The sequence below is a fragment of the Macrotis lagotis genome, chromosome 2, assembly GCF_037893015.1.
Source record: "Macrotis lagotis isolate mMagLag1 chromosome 2, bilby.v1.9.chrom.fasta, whole genome shotgun sequence".
NCBI classification, from domain to species: Eukaryota; Metazoa; Chordata; class Mammalia; order Peramelemorphia; family Peramelidae; genus Macrotis; species Macrotis lagotis.
Window position 1 is genome coordinate 94763294 of NC_133659.1, and position 19389 is coordinate 94782682.

General features: G+C 33.5%; 1 protein-coding gene across 2 annotated transcripts in view; it reads left to right on the forward strand.

The window, feature by feature from the left end:
• The window catches only part of LOC141512916 (complement factor H-related protein 3-like), a 133607-nt gene that overhangs the window by 63858 nt on the left and 50360 nt on the right, over window positions 1–19389 (forward strand). Inside the window, exon 9 of one of the 2 annotated variants that reach the window (XM_074222277.1) lies at window positions 112–4538. The exons of the other annotated variant lie outside the window; for it this stretch is intronic. Within the exon in view, the coding sequence (XP_074078378.1) occupies window positions 112–125 (14 nt within the window). The 3' untranslated portion in view covers window positions 126–4538. Of the gene's footprint in view, window positions 1–111; window positions 4539–19389 lie in introns of those variants that run through there. 2 annotated transcript variants of the gene reach the window in all.

Sequence of the window (19389 nt, forward strand, 5' to 3'; positions counted from 1 at the left end):
ATACAGTTCTCAAGAGTTATAAGAATTGTGTTTATTTATAGGGATGTAAACAACTAAATCGTATTAAATAATATTTTTATTCTTTCTTGTTTATCTTTTTTGCATCTCTAGAGTCTCATATTTGAAGAATGAGTTTTCTGTTCAACTCTGGACTTCTCATCAAGAAACTTTGAAAATATCCTATTGCATTGAATATCCATCTTTCTCCCTGAAAAAAAAATGCTCAGTTTTGCTGAATAGTGGATTCTTGGCTGATATTCAAGCTCCTTTTCCCTCCAGAGTATCATATTCCAGGTCCCACAACACTTTGTTGTTGAAGTTGCTAAATGCTATATAATCTTGCCTGTAGCTATTTGGTATTTAAATTGTTTCTTTCTATTTGGTTACAGTATTTTCTTCTTGATCTGATAATTATAATATTTTGCTTCAATATCCCTTGAAATATCATTTTGGAATCTCAGGGGTGAATGGTGGATTCTTTAAATGAAAACCTTACCTTCTTTTTCTTAGATTTCAAGGCAATTTTCCTTGATAATTTCTTTCAAGTTGATGTAGAAGTTCTTTTTTTTAATCAAAATTCTAAGATAGCCCAATAATTGCTAAATCTGTTTTAATCATTTAAAAATATTTGACTGGGGGCAGCTAGGTGGCTCAGTGGATAAAGCACCGGCCCTGGAGTCAGGAGTACCTGGGTTCAAATCAGGTCTCAGACACTTAATAATTACCTAGCTGTGTGGCCTTGGGCAAGCCACTTAACCCCATTTGCCTTGCAAAAACCTAAAAAAAAAATTGACTGATTCTTGATGTCTCATAAAATCATTTTTAAGAATTTTTTCAGTTATCTTTTGTATCTCTTTTTCCATTTGATTAATTCTATATTTAAAGAGTTACTTTCAGGATGGGGGTGGATATAGGAGGGCAAACACACTGAAGGGGGTGGTATTCAGAAAGAAAATACTGGGGAATATGGATAAGGGGGGAAAGGGAAAATACAAAGAGAGGGAAGATAGCATGGAGGCCAATAAAGAGTAAGTAATTATAATTTTGAATGTGAATAGGATGAACTTCTTACTTAAAACATAAGCGGATAGCAGAGTGAATTAAAAATCAGAATCCTACAATATGCTGCTTATAAGAAACTCATTATAAGCAGAGAAATACATATAGAGTAAAGATAAAAAGGTTGGAGCAAATTATATTTTACTTCAGCTGAAGTGAAAAAAGCAGGGGTAGCAATCCTTATCTCTGACAAAGTAGCTGCAAAGCGAGATATCATTAAAAGAGATAAGGAAAGAAACTATATCCTCCTAAAAAGTATCATAGATAATTAAGTGATTTCAACACTGAATATATATGCATCCAATGGGACAGCATCCAAATTCTTAGAGGAGAAGCTGAAAGAACCACAGGAAGACATAGACAGCAAAATTCTACTAGTGGGAGACCTCAACCACCTGCTCTCAGATCTAGATAAAATGAATCATAAAAAAAAAACAAGAAAGAAGTTAAGGAGGTAAATAAATTGTTAGAAAAACTAGATATGATACACGTATGGAGGAAATTGAATGGGGATAGAAAAGAATATATACCTTTTTCTCTGCAGTACTTAGCACTTTTACAAAAATTGACCATGTACTAAGGCATAAAAAAACCCTAATGATCAACAGTAGAAAGGCAGAAATAGTGAATACATCTTTCGCAGATCACAATGCAATAAAAACCATATGTAATATTGGACCATGGAGATATAGACCTAGAACTAATTGGAAACTGAATAACCTCATTTTAAAGAATGAGTGAATAACAAATTATAGAAACAATTAATTCATCCTAGATAATGACAATAATGAAACAACATACCAAAACCTATAGGATTCACTCAAAGTGGCTATCAGGGGTATATTATGTCTTTAAATGCTTACATAAATAAATTAGAGAAAGAGGAAATCAATGAACTAAATATGCAACTAAAAAATTAGAGAAAAACAAATTAAAAACCCCCAATAAAATACCAAATTAGAAATTCTAAAAATTAAAGGAGAAATTAATAAAAAGCAAAAACAAAAACTATTGAATTAATAAAACCAAGAGTTGGTTTTATGAAAAAAATGAATAAAACTGATAAACTTCTGCTCTATTTGATTAAAAAAAAGAAGAAAACCAAATTGCTAATCTCATAAATGAAAAAAGTGAACTCAACACCAATGAGGAGGAAATTAAAGTGATAATTCAGAATTATTTTGCCCAACTCTATGACAATAAATTTGAAAATCTAATTGAAATGAATATTTACAAAAATATAAGTTGCCCAGGTTAAATGAAGAGGAGATTAAATACTTAAACAACCCTATCTCAGAAAAAGAAATTCAACAAGCCATCATTAACTTCCCTAAGAAAAAAATCTCCAGGGCCTGATAGATTCACAAGTGAATTCTACCAAACATTTAAGCAACAATTGATTCCAATTTTATATAAATATTTTGGAAAAATAGGGGAAGACGGAACTCTGCATAATTCTTTCTGTGAAACCAATATGGTGCTGATACCTAAACCAGGAAGATTTAAAACAGAGAAAGAAAATTATGAACCTATCTCCCTGATGAATATAAATGCAAAAATCTTAAATAAAATCTTAGCAAAACCATTACAAGTTATCACTGTGATAATACATTTTGACCAATTAGGATTCATCCCAGGAATGCAGGGTTGGTTCAATATTAGGAAAACTGTTAGTATAATCAATTATATCAAGCACAAAACTATCAGAAATTATATGATCATATCAATAGATGCTGAAAAAACTTTTGACAAAATAGAGCACCCATTCCTACTAAAAACACTAGAGAGTGCAGGAAAAAATAGACTGTTCCTTAGAATAATAAGCAGCATCTATCTGAAACCATCAACAAGCATTATGTTCAACGGGGAGAGGCCAGAGGCATTCCCAGTAAGATCAGGGGTGAAACAACAATGCCCATTATCACCACTACTACAATATCGTATTAGAGATGTTAGCTTCAGCAATTAGAGAAGAAAAAAAATTGAAGGAATTAGAATTGGGAAGGAAAAGACAAAACTCTCACTCTTTGCAGATGACATGATGATATACCTAGAGAATCCCAAGAAATTATCCAAAAAACTCCCAGAAACAATTATCAATTTCAGAAAAGTTGCAGGATATAAAACAAACCCTCATAATCCTCAACTTCTCTATGTATGACTAGCAAGATATAGCAGGAAGTGCTAGAAAGAGAAATACCATTTGAAATCCCATTCAAAGTAACCTCAGACATTAAAAAATACCTGGGAGTTTATTGCCAAGACAGACTCAGAAACTTTTTGAAAACAATTACACAACACTTCTCACACAAATAAAATCAGATTTAAACAACTGGAAAAACATCAACTGCTCATGGATAAGTCGAGCTAATATAATAAAAATGACAATTCTACCAAAACTGAACTACCTGTTTAGTGACCTACCAGTCAAAATTCCAAAAAATTACTTTAATGAGTTAGAAAAAGTTGTAAGTAAATTCATATAGAGAAATAAAAAGTCAAGAATTTCCAGGGATTTAATGAAAAAAAGTTCAAAAGAAAGTGGCTTAGCCCTATTTGATCTAAAATTATGTTATAAAGCATCAGTCATCAAAACTGTCTGGTAATGGCTAAGAAATAGAATGGTGGACCAGTGGAATAGACTAGGTGCAATAGCAGGAAAGGATTAGAGCAATCTGCTGTTTGATAAATGTAAAGAGTCCAGCTATTTGGATAAAAACTCTCTTTGATTAAAAAAAAACTGCTAGAAACATGGGAAGCTAGTATAGAAGAAACTTAGATTAGACGCACACCTCACACCTTATACCAAAATAAAATCCAAATGGTCATGGAACTTAGACATAAAAAACAATACTATAAGCAAACTAGAAGATCAAGGACTAGTTTACCTCTCAGATCTATGCAAAGGGAAGCTGTCTATGACTAAGGAAAAGATGGAGAACATCACTAAAAACAAACTAGATGATTTTGATTACATTAAATTAAAAGGCTTTTGCACAGACAAAACCATATGCAATATTGGGCCACGGAGATATAGACCTAAAACCAATTATGTAGATCAGACTGGCCAATATGACCAGAAAGGATAATGATCATTGTTGGAAGGGTTATGGAAAATCTGGGACACTATTACATTGTTGGTGGAGCTGTGAACTCATCCAGCCTTTCTGGAAAGAAACTTGGAACTACGCCCAAAGGGCAACAAAAACTTGCATACCCTTTGATCCAGCAATACTGCTACTGAGGGAGGGCAGCTAGATGATACAGTGGATAGAGTAACAGCCCTGGAGTCAGGAGTACCTGAGTTCAAATCTGGCCTCAGACACTTAATAACTATCCATCTGTGTGGCCTTGGGCAAGCCACTTAACCCCAATACCTTGCAAAAAACTAAAAAAAATAAAAATAAAAATACCACTACTGTGCCTATACACTGAAGAGATGATGATGAAAAAGGGTAAAAACATCACTTGTACAAAAATATTCATAGCAGCCCTGTTTGTGGTGGCAAAGTATTGGAAATCAAGTAAATGTCCTTCAATTGGGGAATGGCTTAGCAAACTGTGGTATATATGTATGTCATGGAACACTATTGTTCTATCAGAAAACAGGAGGGATGAGAATTCAGGGAAGCCTGGAGGGATTTGCATGAATTGATGCTGAGTGAGATGAGCAGAACCAGAAAAACACTGTACACCCTAACAGCAACATGGGGGTGATAATCAACTTGATAGAAATGCTTATTCCATCAGTGCAACAATCAGGGACAATTCGGGGCTCTCTGCAATGGATAATAACATCTGTATCCAGAGAAAGAACTGTGGAGTTTGAACAAAGACCAAGGACCTTTAATTTAGAAAAAAAAGTGATATCTTATTGTCTGATCTTGCTATCTCTTATACTTTATGTTTCTTCCTTAAGGATATGATTTCTCTCTCATCACATTCAATTTGGATCAATGTATACCATGGAAGCAATGTAAAGACTGACAAAATGCCTTCTGTGCGGGGTGGGGGGAGGGAAGTAAGATTAGGGGGAAATTGTAAAACTCAAAATAAATAAAATCTTTTTTTAAAAGAGTTTCTTTTTCCTTTTGCCTAATTGTATTCTTTAAGGATTTGTTTTCTTCACTTAATTTTTTGTTTCCTTTTCTAAGTTTTCAAATTTGCTTGTTTTTCTAACTTTTCTAGAGTTGACTCTCTCTTGGGTAACACTCATTTTTCCCTCAATTTTTCTTCTACTTATCTTTCTTGATTTTTAAAAATCATTACTATTTTTTCTAGCTTGGTAAAATGGTTATGTAATAATTTGATTGGCATGGCAATGAATAAGTAATTTAATTTGGGTAGAATTGTCATATTTATTATATTAACTTGACCTAACAATGAGCAATTGACATTTTTCCAATTACTTAGATTTGACTTTATTTGTGTGAGAAGTGTTTTTTAATTGTATTCATACAGTTTCTGGATTTGTCTTGGTGGTAGATTTCCAAGTATTTAATGTTGTCTACAACCTGCCTAATTGGTATAAATCCTACATAATCATGATGTCTTACCCTAGCAATAATTTGCTGTAATCTCTTTGCTAAAATTATGTTTAAGATTTTTCCATCAATGTTCATTAGGTAGTTTGGTCTAGAATTTTCTTTGTCTCTTTTGGTTGCTCCTGGTTGAGGTATCAGCACCATACTGGTGTCATAAAAATGAATTTGACAGAACCCTTTCTTCTATTTTTTTAAATAGTTTATTTAGAATTGCAATTAATTTTTTCTTCAAATGTTTCATGAAATTGACTTGTAAATCCATCTGAACCTGGAGACATTTTCTTAGGGAGTTTATTGATGGTTTCTTCAATTTCTGTTTTCTGAAATGGGTTTATTTAAAATTTTATTTCATCTTTGGTTAATCTGGGAAGTTTGTAGTTTTGTAAATATTAAACCATTTTATTCAGGTTATCAAATTTATTGGCATACAGTAGGGCAAAATAGCTATGAATTATCTCTTTAATTTCCTCTTCATTGGTGGTGAGTTCACCCTTTGCAATTTTGATACTGGTAATTTGGTTTTCTTCTTTTTTTAATCAGATTAATAAAAGATTTATCTATTTTATTGATTTTTCATAAAACCAAATCTAAATTTATTTATTAGGATAATGGTTTTCTTGTTTTTAATTTTATTAAGCTCTTCCTTAATTTTCAGAATTTCTAATTTAGTATTTAATTGGAGATTTTTAATTTGTTCTTTTTTAAGCAATGCATACCTAGTTCACTGATCTCTTCTTTCTCTATTTCATTCATATAGTCATTAAGAGATATAAAATTTCCCCTAAAAACTGCTTTGACTGAATCCTATAAATTTTGGTATGATATGTCATTGTTATTGTTTTCTTGGATGAAATGATTATTTCTATGATTTGTTGTTTGTTCTTTAAAATTGTTATTTACTTTCCAATTCAATTTTTGATTTATCCTTTCACAACATTTCATTACATGTGATTTTGATTGCATCATGATCTGAAGAGCACTCTCCCTTTCTGCATTTGCTTGTAAGATTTTTATGCCCTAGTAAATGGTCAGTTTGGTATTGGTGCCATGCACTACAGAGAAAAAGATATTTTCTTTTCTATCCTCATTTAGTTTTTCCAGAGGTCTATCACATCCAAGTTTTCTAAGATTTCGTTCAATTTCTTAATTTCCTTTTTTTTTTATTTTGTGGTTATATTTATCTAGTTCTGAGAGAGGGAGGTTGAGTGCCCCCCCCATTTCCATAGACTTGCTGTCTAAGTCTCTTTGTAATTCATTCAGCTTCTCCTGTAAGAATTTGGACACTATATCATTAGGTGCATATATGTTTAGCAATGTTATAATTTCATTGCTTATGATGCCTTTTAAGAAGATGTTGTTTCCTTCCCTATCCCTTTTAATGAGATCTATTTTTACATTTGCTTTGACTGAGATTAAGATTGATACCCCTGATTTTTTTAACTTTGACGGAAGAATATATTTTGCTCCAGTCTTTTACCTTTACCCATGTGTATCTCTCTGCTTCAAATATCTTTCTTGTAAAAAAAAAAAAAAAAGCAAAAAGATTTTGCAGGATTCTGGGTTTTAATCCATTCTGCTATTCACTTCCATTTCATGCAAGAGTTCATCCCATTCACATTTATGGTTAAGATAACTAATTATTTCCCTCCATGTTATCTTTTTTGTTTGTTTTTTTGCAAGGCAAATGGGGTTAAGTGGCTTGCCCAAGGCCACACAGCTAGGTAATTAGTAAGTGTCTGAGCCCAGATTTGAACCCAGGTACTCCTGACTCCAGGGCCGGTGCTTTATCCACTGTGCTACCTAGCTGCCCCCCTCCATGTTATCTTTCCCCATTTATAATTTTCTCTTTCCTTTCCTCTAATTCCTCCTCACCAATGTCTTGCTCCCTATCCCCTTCAACTTTTCTTTTGAATTTTAACTTTCAATTAGCTTTCATTTATACCTTCATGTTCCTTTTATCAGTCCCTTCTTCCCCTTTTCCCCTCTCCCCCGCCTACTTCCTAGTAGTGTAGGATAGATTTTTTTAAACCCAATTGGAAACGTATCTTACTCTCTCTCTCTCTCTCTCTCTCTCTCTCTCTCTCTCTCTCTCTCTCTCTCTCTCTCTCTCTCTCTCTCTGGGTCAAATCTATTGAATAGTATTTACTTAGTATAAATACCTTCCCTTCTTTTCTTCCACTATAATAGGTCTTTGTGCCTCTTCACCTGATGTTATTTATTCACTAATGCCTAGCCTTCTTTTTAAGTTTTCAATGTTTCTAAAATACTATCAAAGTACAATCAATCAAAATTTAATTGATTGCTTATTTGATTGATAAGCAGCAATGCTTCCCCTCTTATATCTCATTAGAAATACACTTCTCAAGAATCATGAATTACATCCAATTATAAACACATACTCTCCCCCACACCCCCACCACCACATTAGCTCACCAATCAAAGTACTTAAATCCTCATTAACTATAGTGTGGTTTATGATAAGATCACTTCCAGGAACAGTTAGGTTATACAGTAGATAGAGCACCAACCCTGGAGTTAAGAGGACCTGAGTTCAAATCTAGTCTCAGACACTTAAATTATCTAGTTGTGTGACCTTGAGCAAGTCACTAAACCCCATTACCTTGCAGAAACAAACAAAAAGATAAGATCACTTCCTAATATCTTTAGGTTCAACTCTTCAAAGTAGGTTCCCATACTCCGCCTCTGTACCTCTACAAACCTCTAAGGGTCTAGTAAGTCAGTTCTAATTTAATTAACTGTAGAACCTCTAAGTACTCTAAGTCTGGGATACTCTGAAGGTCTCTTTTAAGATCTTTACAATTGATTGTTAGGTATGGGAGACATTGGCACAGGATTTCCCAGCATAGGATGCCCCCATCAGAGAAAGTGCTGAACTCTTCAAGCAAGACAGAATTGAAGTAGGTCAAAGGAAACATGAAACACGTAAGTTTAGAGTAAACACCCCAGGTTTACTTGGACTATTTGTGCAAGACCTGTGGTAGAGCATTCTGAGCTTGTATTGGTCTGATCAGCCACAGCGGTATGCCCTGCAATTTGTTTCAAACATCATAATGTCATTTTGATCTTTGTCAATAAAAGGACAAGAACCAACCATACCTATATCCTCTAAATTTAATCTCTTCAACTATATTCAGTCCTTTAGCTATTATAAGAGAAATATAATTCTTAAGAGTTGCATATGGGGGCGGCTAGGTGACGCAGTGGATAAAGCACCGGCCCTGGAGTCAGGAGTACCTGGGTTCAAATCCGGTCTCAGTTACTTAATAATTACCTAGCTGTGTGGCCTTGGGCAAGCCACTTAACCCCATTTGCCCTGCCAAAAAAAAAAAAAAAGAGTTGCATATGTTATCTTACCTTGTAGAGTTGTATACAATTTAATATTCATGACTAACATTTGGGTATGTTTTGTCTTTCCATTTACCTTTTCGTGCATCTTTTGAATCTTGTATTTGAAGATTGAATTTTCTATTCTGTTTTGGTCCTTTTATCAGGAAATTTTGCAAGTGCTCTATTTTGTTGAGCAACCATCTTTTCCTCTGACAGAATACACTAAATTTTGTAGGGTAGTAAATTCTTGGTTGTAATCTAAGGTCCTTTGCCCTCCAATGAATAAGTATTTTGATCTTTTTTTAGTATATTTCTTGGGTTTTAAAGTTGAGCTCTACTCCTAGTGTAGTGACGGCACTGTTCCATACTTTTTGTGCTGGAAGCCAGGGGCCAGTTCACTGACAGCCCCTGCTGAGGTTTCAGGTACTAGTGGCTTCCCCACAGTGGTTCTGCATAGTAATGCCTTCTGGGTTGAGGTTTAGGGGCTCACAATTTCCCTTCTGTGCTGGGACTAAAGGCCTCACAGCTGGCCTGTTGATCCAGGACCAAGTGGCCTTGACTGTTGATCTGTGGGGTGACTAAGAAACTCTCATGAGCTTCTCTGCACCTTGCCTGCACTGGGCTGCACTCTTTCCACCCAAGTGAAAGACCCATTTCCTAATACCCTTTCAAGATATCTTCAACTAGAATATTGATTTACTCTGTTTTGGGGGTGTTTTGGTTTTGTTTTTGTGAGTTCTGTCATTCTAGAATCCTTTCAGGGACTTGATTAACGTTGTTTCTCAGGAAAACTGTGATGAGCTCTGGGAACTTCCTGACTTCTTTCTGACATCTTCTATTGTAATTCTTAGTAATAATTGTTTATCTAGATTTTATGTGTCTCTTGGAAATATAATGCAGAGTACATGAAATGTACTGACATTTTAATCAAAATTATTTCTCTTCTCTAAGACAGACAGTCTGAAACATGAAGATAGAGTGGGCTTTTGCCTTTTCTGCCTTCTCAAACTTCTAAATTTATCATTCAATAAACATTTAGTAGTTACCTTACCTAAAACAAATGAAGCTAGATGATCTAGAAAAACCTGAGTTCAAATCCAGCCTCAGATATTTACTAAGCATGTAACCATGAGAAAGTCACATCATTGTTTGCCTTAGTATCCTCACCTATAATGTGAGCTAGAGAGGGAAATGGCAAACAACTTCTCTATCTTTGCCAAAAAAACTTCAAATGAGGTCATGAAAAATTGGACATAACTTAAAAACCACTAAAGAACAAAAAGAATTACCTACACTCTACTTACTTACCCTCTATCAGGATCTGTCATTTTTTCTCAACAACAATTTGTATATTCCCAGAAAAACACAGGGATGGTTATAACTGGACTGCTATGAGAAGGAAGTATATCTTCTTCTACAGGTTGAGTTCAGAGAAGAAGCTTCTATCCACACTGGTTAGACTTCTGATCATGTGTTATTAATCAAAATTTTATATCTTGTTTTTGAGAAATGTGAATAGCAGACAAGGAGAAATTGAATTACATTTTCACTGCAGAAATTTCTTTTATAATCCTAATTATTTTGGAAAATGTAAAGTTGTACACATTTATCAATTGTAATTTGCATTCTTTTCATCGTTCAGAGGCATGTACAGTATCAAAAGAAATGATGGGAAAAAATAAAATACAACTTAGAAGCCCTGAAAAAAGATTATTTTGAAACAGAAGATGAGTTTGAATTTTCTTGTATTTCAAGATTTCATCCAATTCCAAAATTACCTCCATTTAGAACAAAATGTATAAGAGGGAAAATCAAATATCCTAAATGAATATAGAAGCTTTTTACTGTGGTGAGTTTCATCCTAAACGAGAGATTTTTTTAATGTAAGTATTCCTATTTTGTGATAGCTTTAATACTGTAACATTTTTATGTCATCATCAGGATATAAAGATGAGAAATTCACTCAATTCCCTTCTAAGAATACCACATTAGAACTATTCAAAAGAGATTACTGCTTGACTAGCTGCTTAAAATCTCTAGAACAGGAAATGGACAACCTTCTTTATCTCCTGCCACCAAAAAAATAGCTGTAACAAATCTTCACCATTAAAAGACATGACTTGATTTTATACTTTTATACCTTACATATTTCATTTTTATTAGCTATTGATTAAAAATCTTTTTTGTTTTGTCAAAAATAATTATATTTGGTTCCCTAAGACATTGTGGCTCCTTCATTCTGTTTCCTAAGGACATCATTTCAAACTAGGTTTCTAAGGACATTTTTATTTGGAAAAAAAAATATGTTTAGTCTTTGAGGTTCTTAATGGGATTGCTATATAATACAAATTAAAATAGGGAGAGGTGTACCACCACTGAATAAAGAATTTTCAATTATGCTTATTAAATTCTCAAAATCCCTGTAGGGGGAAAGGGTTGTTGCTTTGGGGAGGGGAAGAAAAGGAAAGCAAATTAAGAGAAAGGAAGGAAATTGACAATTTTCTCTGGATTGCTTTCTAATATTCCTTGGCTCTGTATGAATATGCTAAGACCCAGCTACACAAACGATGGTATAGACTAGTCATAAGGACAAGGAAACAAAAGGAAATCTATTTTTGGCCAAACTTTATAGATTCCTTTGAGACTCTATTCTTAGAGAAACTTCCCCTATAGTTTAGGATTTGTCGCTGAGCTAAGCTGATCTGTCCCTGGCAAAAACTTCTGTCATCTGTCCCTTCAAAACCTCTGCATTGTCTTCTTTTTTATGTGATATTAAAGGATTTTCACAGCACCATTGTACTAGACAAAATCTTTGATTGTTCTTGCTGAATATTTTCATTCACTTACTAATTTTTGCTTTTGATTATATTATTTCCTTAGTCTTCCTCATATCTTCCTCTCATTTGGAAATGACTATGACAAATTGTCAGCCTCAATCAGTACTATTTGATGACTTTCTACTTTGTGATAAATGTTTGAATTTAATTGTATTCACACAGCTTTATTCATCATTCATCCAATCTATTTTTGACATAAAAATGTTCACTTCTTAAACTGAAAAAGCTTAAACATGAAACAGTTCAGAAAAAGTTAATATAAATAAATAAAATCTTCACTGTAATAAAACACTGAGTTATTTAATTACCTGGGGGTCATTTCTTCTCCATATGCTAAGGGAGTAAATGCCAAGATCTATTCTGGACTAAATGAGAAGGATTTTTAGTCTTCTAGGTAAGGCAATAATGTCTGGGGATCTGCAATCCCTTTGGTTATACTGAAAATTCATGTGCTCATTTTATCTTAAAAGATCAGTACTTTCTTTTACTGCTAAATTTGATGATTGTTCTTGATCTTCAGAAGTTCAGAGAGACCAAGAAAGGTGTTTCAGAAAAAAAAGCAAAATCCCAATTTTTAAAAATGGAAATAGTGACTTTGGTTCTGGCCAAGATGACAGAAAGAAGCCAAGCACTGTCTGAAGCCCTCCTGGCTTTCCTTCAGAATTAAACCTCTTAAACAGAATTTGGATCCACAAAACCCAGAGAACTGAGGAGAAGAACATCTACCAACAAGGTCTGTCCCAGAGGAGCATGGGTGAGTCAGCGGCAGAGAGTAAAGAGCCAGTGCAAGAGTGGTGGGGTGAGACCCAGGGACTAACCTGAGAACAGCAGTAGAGGCCTTTGCTGTGTGTGCCTTTGCTGTGTGTGCAGCAGCAGAGAGAGATCCAGTGCAAAAGAGTTTACTGTATGGGGCGAGAGTGCCAGCAGAGCAGCTAGACATCAATCCAGTCAGCTCCACTGGTCTGGAAGACCAAGGCCACATGCCCCCTGTTTTCAGCAAAGTCCCCAGTTGAGTCTGTCCCCCCCATTCCAGTGGGAGAAATTGATTCTTCCCAGAACAAGCATAGTAACAGCCTTCCTACCTGCCCATGCTCAGATATGGGTAACAGGTATCATCCCACAGGCTGATTGAGGATTAAGTAGATTAACTATATAGACCAAGGGCCCAGTTGACTTTGTTCAAGGATAACCCAAATCCTGCAGCTTCCCCCATCCCATCCTCTCCCCAGGTTTAGGCAGTGAATCACTAATCAAGGTAACACTCCAGAGAAAGTCTCTAGCACCCCCTCCTGTTTGGCCCACTTGGAGTTACTATGCCCAGTGAGCAAGGCCTCTAGGAATTTCAACACCAACAGTCTGTCAACCAGTCCCTACCCAAACACAGGATCCTAGGAAAAGGGCCCAAAATGAAGAAAGACCAGAGGAAAGTGGGGTCCATTGAATGTTACCTTGAAACAAGGATCCTAACTCAGAGAAGAATAGAGCTTCAAAGGATAATATGAATTGGTCTCCAGAACAGAAAGACATCTTAGAAGAGATCAGGAAAGAGTTTAAAAATCAAATGGAAAAATTAAGAAAAGAAATGCAAGAGAAAATTTACACATGCTAGAGAAAATTAACATCTTGCAACCAGAAAACATATCCTTCAAAAATACAATTGGATAAGTGTAAAAAGAAGATAATTCTCTCAAAAACACAACTGGGCAGATGGAAAACTCCTTCAAAAATAGAATTGCTCAATTGCAAAAGGAGTTGCAACAGGTAAATGAAGAAAATTCTTCTCTAAAAAAAGACTCTAGAATCTGTGGAAACTAATAATTTCATGAGAGATCAAGAATCTGTTAAATAAAATCAAAAAAAGAAGAAGAAAATGTAAAATACTCCATTGGCAAAACAACTGAATTGAAGAATAGATCCAGAAGAGATAATTTAAGAATCAATGGGTTTTCCAAAAACTTTGAGGAAAAAAAAAAGCTTGTAGTAATACTTCAGAATATAGTAAAGGAGAATTTCCTTGATATCCCGAAACCAGAGGGCAAAATAGTTATTGAAAGAATACATCAATCCCCTCCTGAAAGGGATCCCAAAATGAAGACACCAAGGAATATTGTGGTCAAACTCCAGAACTATCATATAAAGGAGAAAACCCTGCAAGCAGCCAAAAAAAAAACAATTCAAATATCAAGGAGCTACAGTGAGGTTTTCACAGGACTTGACTACATCAACATTAAGGGATCGAAGGACATGGAATATGATACTTAGAAAAGCAAGGGACCTTGGAATAGAGCCAAGAATTCACTATTCAGCAAAATTGAGCCTTCTCTTCCAGGGAAAAACATGAACATTTAACAAAATGGGAGATTTTCAAGTTTTCCTGATGAAAAGACAAGAACTAAATAGAAAATTTGTATTTCAAATAGGAGACTCAAGAGATACATGAAAAGGTAAAAAGGGGGGAAACAGTTATCCAATAAGATGAAATTGGCTATATGCACCTGGGAGAAAGATTCTCATAAATCTTAAGAATTATAACTCTATTAAATAGAATTTACTTAGCCAGAAGTAATAGCTACACATTACTTGTCCTTGACTCTGATAGAATGATCTACAAATAATCTCCTTAAAAAGGGGTACAGTAAAGAGATGGGAGGATGGAGATTGAATGGAGTAATTTACACCACATGAACAGTTACAAAGGACCTATTGCAATAGAGGGGAAGAAGGGAGCAGGTGAGAACCACCTGAATCTTATTCTAATCAGATTTGACTCAAAGAAGGATTAACACACACAAAACACACAGTTGAGTTTAGAAACTTAACTTACCTTTCAAATATTATGAGAGGAAAAGGAGAGGGAAAAGAAAAGAGGAAATGAGAGAAGGAAGGGAAAGAAGAAGGGGGAAAGAAAGGGGGAGGAGGATTAAATATAAGGGGGAAAACACGCTAAAGGAGGTATATTCAAAAGTAAAATACTGGGAAATAGTATTAAGTTGGAAAAAGGGAAAAAGTACAGATGGAGGGAAGATAACAAGGAGGGCAATAAAGAGTTAGTAATTATAACTTTGAATATGAAAAGGGTGAACTCTCCCATAAAACATAAGTGGATAGTAGAGTGGATTAAAAACTAGAATCCTACACTATGCTGCTTACAGGAAACTCATTTGAAGCAGAAAGATACATAAAGATAAAAAGTTGGAGCAGAATAAATTATGCTTCAACTGAAGTGAAAAAGGCAGTGGTAACAATCCTTATCTCAGACAAAGCAGCTGCAAAAATAGATCTCATTAAAAAGAGATAAGAAAGGAAACTTGAATGGTGATAGAAAGGAATATACCTTTTTTTCTGCAGTACATGGCACCCAAACAAAAATTGATCATGCACTAGGGCATAGAAACCTCATAAGTAAATGCAAAAAGTTAGAAATAGTGAATACTTCCTTTTCAGATCATAATGCAATAGAAATCATGTGCAATAATGAATCAAGGAGATATAGACCTAAAACCAATTGGAAACTAAATAACCTCATTTTAAAGAATGAGTGACTCAAACAATGAATTACAGAAAGAAATGAATGATTTTATCCTAGACAATGCCAATAACAAGACAACATACCAAAACTTATGGGATACAGCCAAAGTAGTAATTAGGAGATATATCTCCAAATGCTTACATGAATAAAAGAAAGAGGAAATCAATGAATTAAGTATGCAATTAAAAAATTAGAGAAAGGACAAATTAGAAATTCTCAATTAAATGCCAAATTAGAAATTCTAAAAATTAAAGGAGAAATTAATAAAAATGAAAAGCAAGAAAACTATTGAACTAATAAAATCAAGAGTTGGTTTTATGAAAAAAATCAATAAAACTAGATAACTCTATGGTTAATTTGATTTTTAAAAAGAAAGAAGAAAACCAAATTACTAATATAAAAAATGAAACCACCAATGAGGAGGAAATTAAAGTATTAATTGAGAACTATTTTGCCCAACTGTATGCCAATAAATATGATGATCTAAATGAAATGAATAAATATTTACAAAAACATAAGTTGCCCAGGTTAAATGAAGAGGAAATTAAATACTTAAATAACCCTATCTCAGAAAAAAGAAATTCAACAAACCGTTATTGAACTCCCTAATAAAAACCTCCAGGGCCAGATGGATTCACAAACATTTAATTGGTTCCAATTCTATATAAACTCTTTGGCAAAATAGGTGAGGATGGAACTCTGTCTAAATCTTTCTAGATACCAATATGGTGCTGATACCTAAACTAGGAAGAGTCAAAACAGAGAAATAAAATTATAGACCTATCTCCCTAATGAATATAGATGCAAAAATCATAAATAAAATGAAAGTGATTACAGCAAGTTATCACTAGGATAATACACTATAATCAAGCAGGATTTATCCCAGTAATGCATAGTTGATTCAATATTAGGAAAACTGTTAGTTTAATTGACTATATTAATAACAAACCCAACAGAAATCATGATTATCTCAATATATGCTGAAAAAGCCTTTGACAAAATACAACCCCCATTCCTAGTAGAAACACTAGAGAATGTAGGAATAAATGGATTGTTCCTTAGAATGATAAGTAGTATCTGTCTGAAACCATTAACCCGCATTATATGCAATGGGGATAAACTAGAGGCATCCCCAATAAGGTCAGTGGTGAAACAAGGATAGCCATTACCACCACTACTATTCAATATTATATTAGAAATGATAGCCTTAGTGATAAGAGAAGAAAAAGAAATTGAAGGAATTAGAATTGGGAAAGAAGAAAGAAAACTCTCACTCTTTGCACATGACATGATGTTCTACCTAAAGAACCCTAAAAGATCATTTTAAAAAACGACTGGAAACAATTAGCAACTTTAGGATACAAAATAAACACATATAAATCCTCAGTATTGCTCTATTACTAGCAAGATACAGCAGCAAGGGATAAAAAAAAGAAATCCCATTTAATATAATGCCAGACAGCATAAAATACTTGGGAGTCTAAGACAAACTCCAAACTCCAAAATTCCATGAAAACAACTATAAAGTACTATTTACACAAATAAAGTCGTATCTAAATAACTAGACAAATGTCAACTGCTCATGGATAGGGCAAGCTAATATAATAAAAATGACAATTACACCTAAATTAAACTACTTATTTAGGCCATACCAATCAAACTTCCAAACAATTACTTTAGTGAGCTAGAAAAAATTGTAAATTCATATGGAGAAACAAAAAATTAAGAATATCAAGGGATTTAATGGAAAAATGCAAAAGAAGGTGGCTTAGTCCTACCAGATTCAAAATTACATTATAAAGCATCAGTCATCAAAACTGTCTGACTAAGAAACAGAGTGGTGGATCAGTGGAATAGACTAGATGCAAAAGAGACAGCAGGAATTGGTTAGAGCAATCTGCTGGTTGACAAACCCCAAAATCCCAGTTTCTGAAATCAAAACTCACTCTTCAATTAAAAACTACTGAGAAAACTGGAAGATTGAATGGCAGAAACTTAGATTAGACCAACATCTCCAAGATAAAATCAAAATGGGTGCAAGATTTAGACATAAAAGACAATACTATAAGCAAAGTAGGAGAACAAAGAATAGTTTACCTGTCAGATCTATGGAAAGGGGGGCAGCTTATGACCAAGGAAGAAATAGAGAACATCATAAAAGTCAAACTGGATAATTTTGATTACATTAAATTACAAGGCATTTGCCCAAACAAAGCCACTATAATCAAGATCAAAGGAAATATAGAAAATTGGGAAACAATTTTTACAACTTGTGATCTGACAAAGGACTCATTTCTAAACTATATAGATAAATGAGTCAAATTTGCAAAAAAAAAAAGTCATTCCTCAGCTGACAAATGGTCAAAGTATATGCAAAGAAATTTGTAGATTAGGAAATAAAAGCTAGCTATAATCATATGAAAAATTGCTCTAAATAAAGACTGATTAGAGAAATGCAAATTAAAACATCTCTAAGATACCACCTCACACCTCTCAGATTGGCCAATATGATCAGAAAGGACAATAATCAATGTTGGAAGGGATATAGGAAATCTAGGACACTAATGCATTGTGTTGGTGAAGCTGTGAACTGATACAACCTTTCTGGAGAGCAATTTTTAATTATGCCCAAAGGATAATAAAAATGTACATATCCTTTGATCCAGCAATGCTACTACTGGGTCTATACCCTGAAGAGATCATGAAAAAGGGTAAAAACATCTTGTACAAAAATATTCATAGCAGTTCTGTTTATAGTGGCAAAAGAGTTGGAAATCAAGGGATGTCTATCAAATGGGGAATGGTTGAACAAATTGCAGTATATGTATGTGATGGAACATTAGTGTTCTATTAGAAATCAGGAGGGATGGGATTTCAGAGAAGATTGGAAAGATTTGCAAGAATTGATGGTAAGATAAGCAAAACAAGAAGACCACTGTGCACCCTAATAGTAACATGGAGGTGATGATCAACCTTAATGGACTTGCTCATTCCATCAATGCAATAATCAGGGAAAATTTTAGGATATCTGTGATGGAAATACCATCTGTATCCAGAGGAAAAACTGTAGAGTTTAAACAAAGATCAAAGATTATTATCTTCAATTTTTTTTAAAAAAATTGTCTTGTGTGCTATAAAATTTTGCTACCTCTAATATTTTATTTATTCCTTAATGATATGTTTTTTTCTTTCAACACATTCAGTTTTGATCAATGTATATAATGGAAATAAAGTAAAGACTAACAGATTTCCTTCTATTGGGGGGAAAGGGAAGTGAGTGAGGGGAGTAAAATTGTAAAATTCAAAACCTGACAAAAAATGATTGGTAGAAACTACAATTATAATTAAGTGGAAAACAAATAATATATTTATATAATAAAAAGAATAAACAATAGAAATAATATAATATTTAATTTTAAAATGACAGTAGTGTCACCACAAAGGAAACTTAAAGGATATAGCTAACACTGTACTAGGGGAATTTTTTTTTTATTTCTAAATGTTTTACTTCCAAAAAAAAGGAGGAAAATTACAAATCATGACAAAACTCTAAAAAAGGCTAAAATTGCACCAAAGTTAAAAACCCAATTAATTGACAGTATAGAAATTCTGAAAATAAAGAGATAATCAAAAGTTGGTGAACATTTTAAAAATACATTAACTTGATAAGTAAAATGAGGAAAGCTTTCTCAAATTAATTTGTGGTTGTTTTTTAAAGAGAGGAAAGCCAATATGTTTATATCAAAAAAATTTTTAAAACTCACGAATGAAGAAAAATAAAGGAAATTATTAGAAAATGTTTTCCAAACTATAAAGTAAAATTATCTTTTGAATTTGATAAAGTGGTTAAATAAATCAGAAAAAAATAAAATACCCAGGTTAACAAAAGAAATAGATTATGTAATTAATCTACTATCAGAAAATAATTGATGCATATGTGAGTAAACTTAAAAAGTTGAAGGAACATGAAGAGGACTAGATATCTGAATAAAAAAATAATCAAATATCCAATAAATATTTCACTCTTATTTTACACAAATGCTTGTATAACTAATAAGTGAAGCATAGGTCC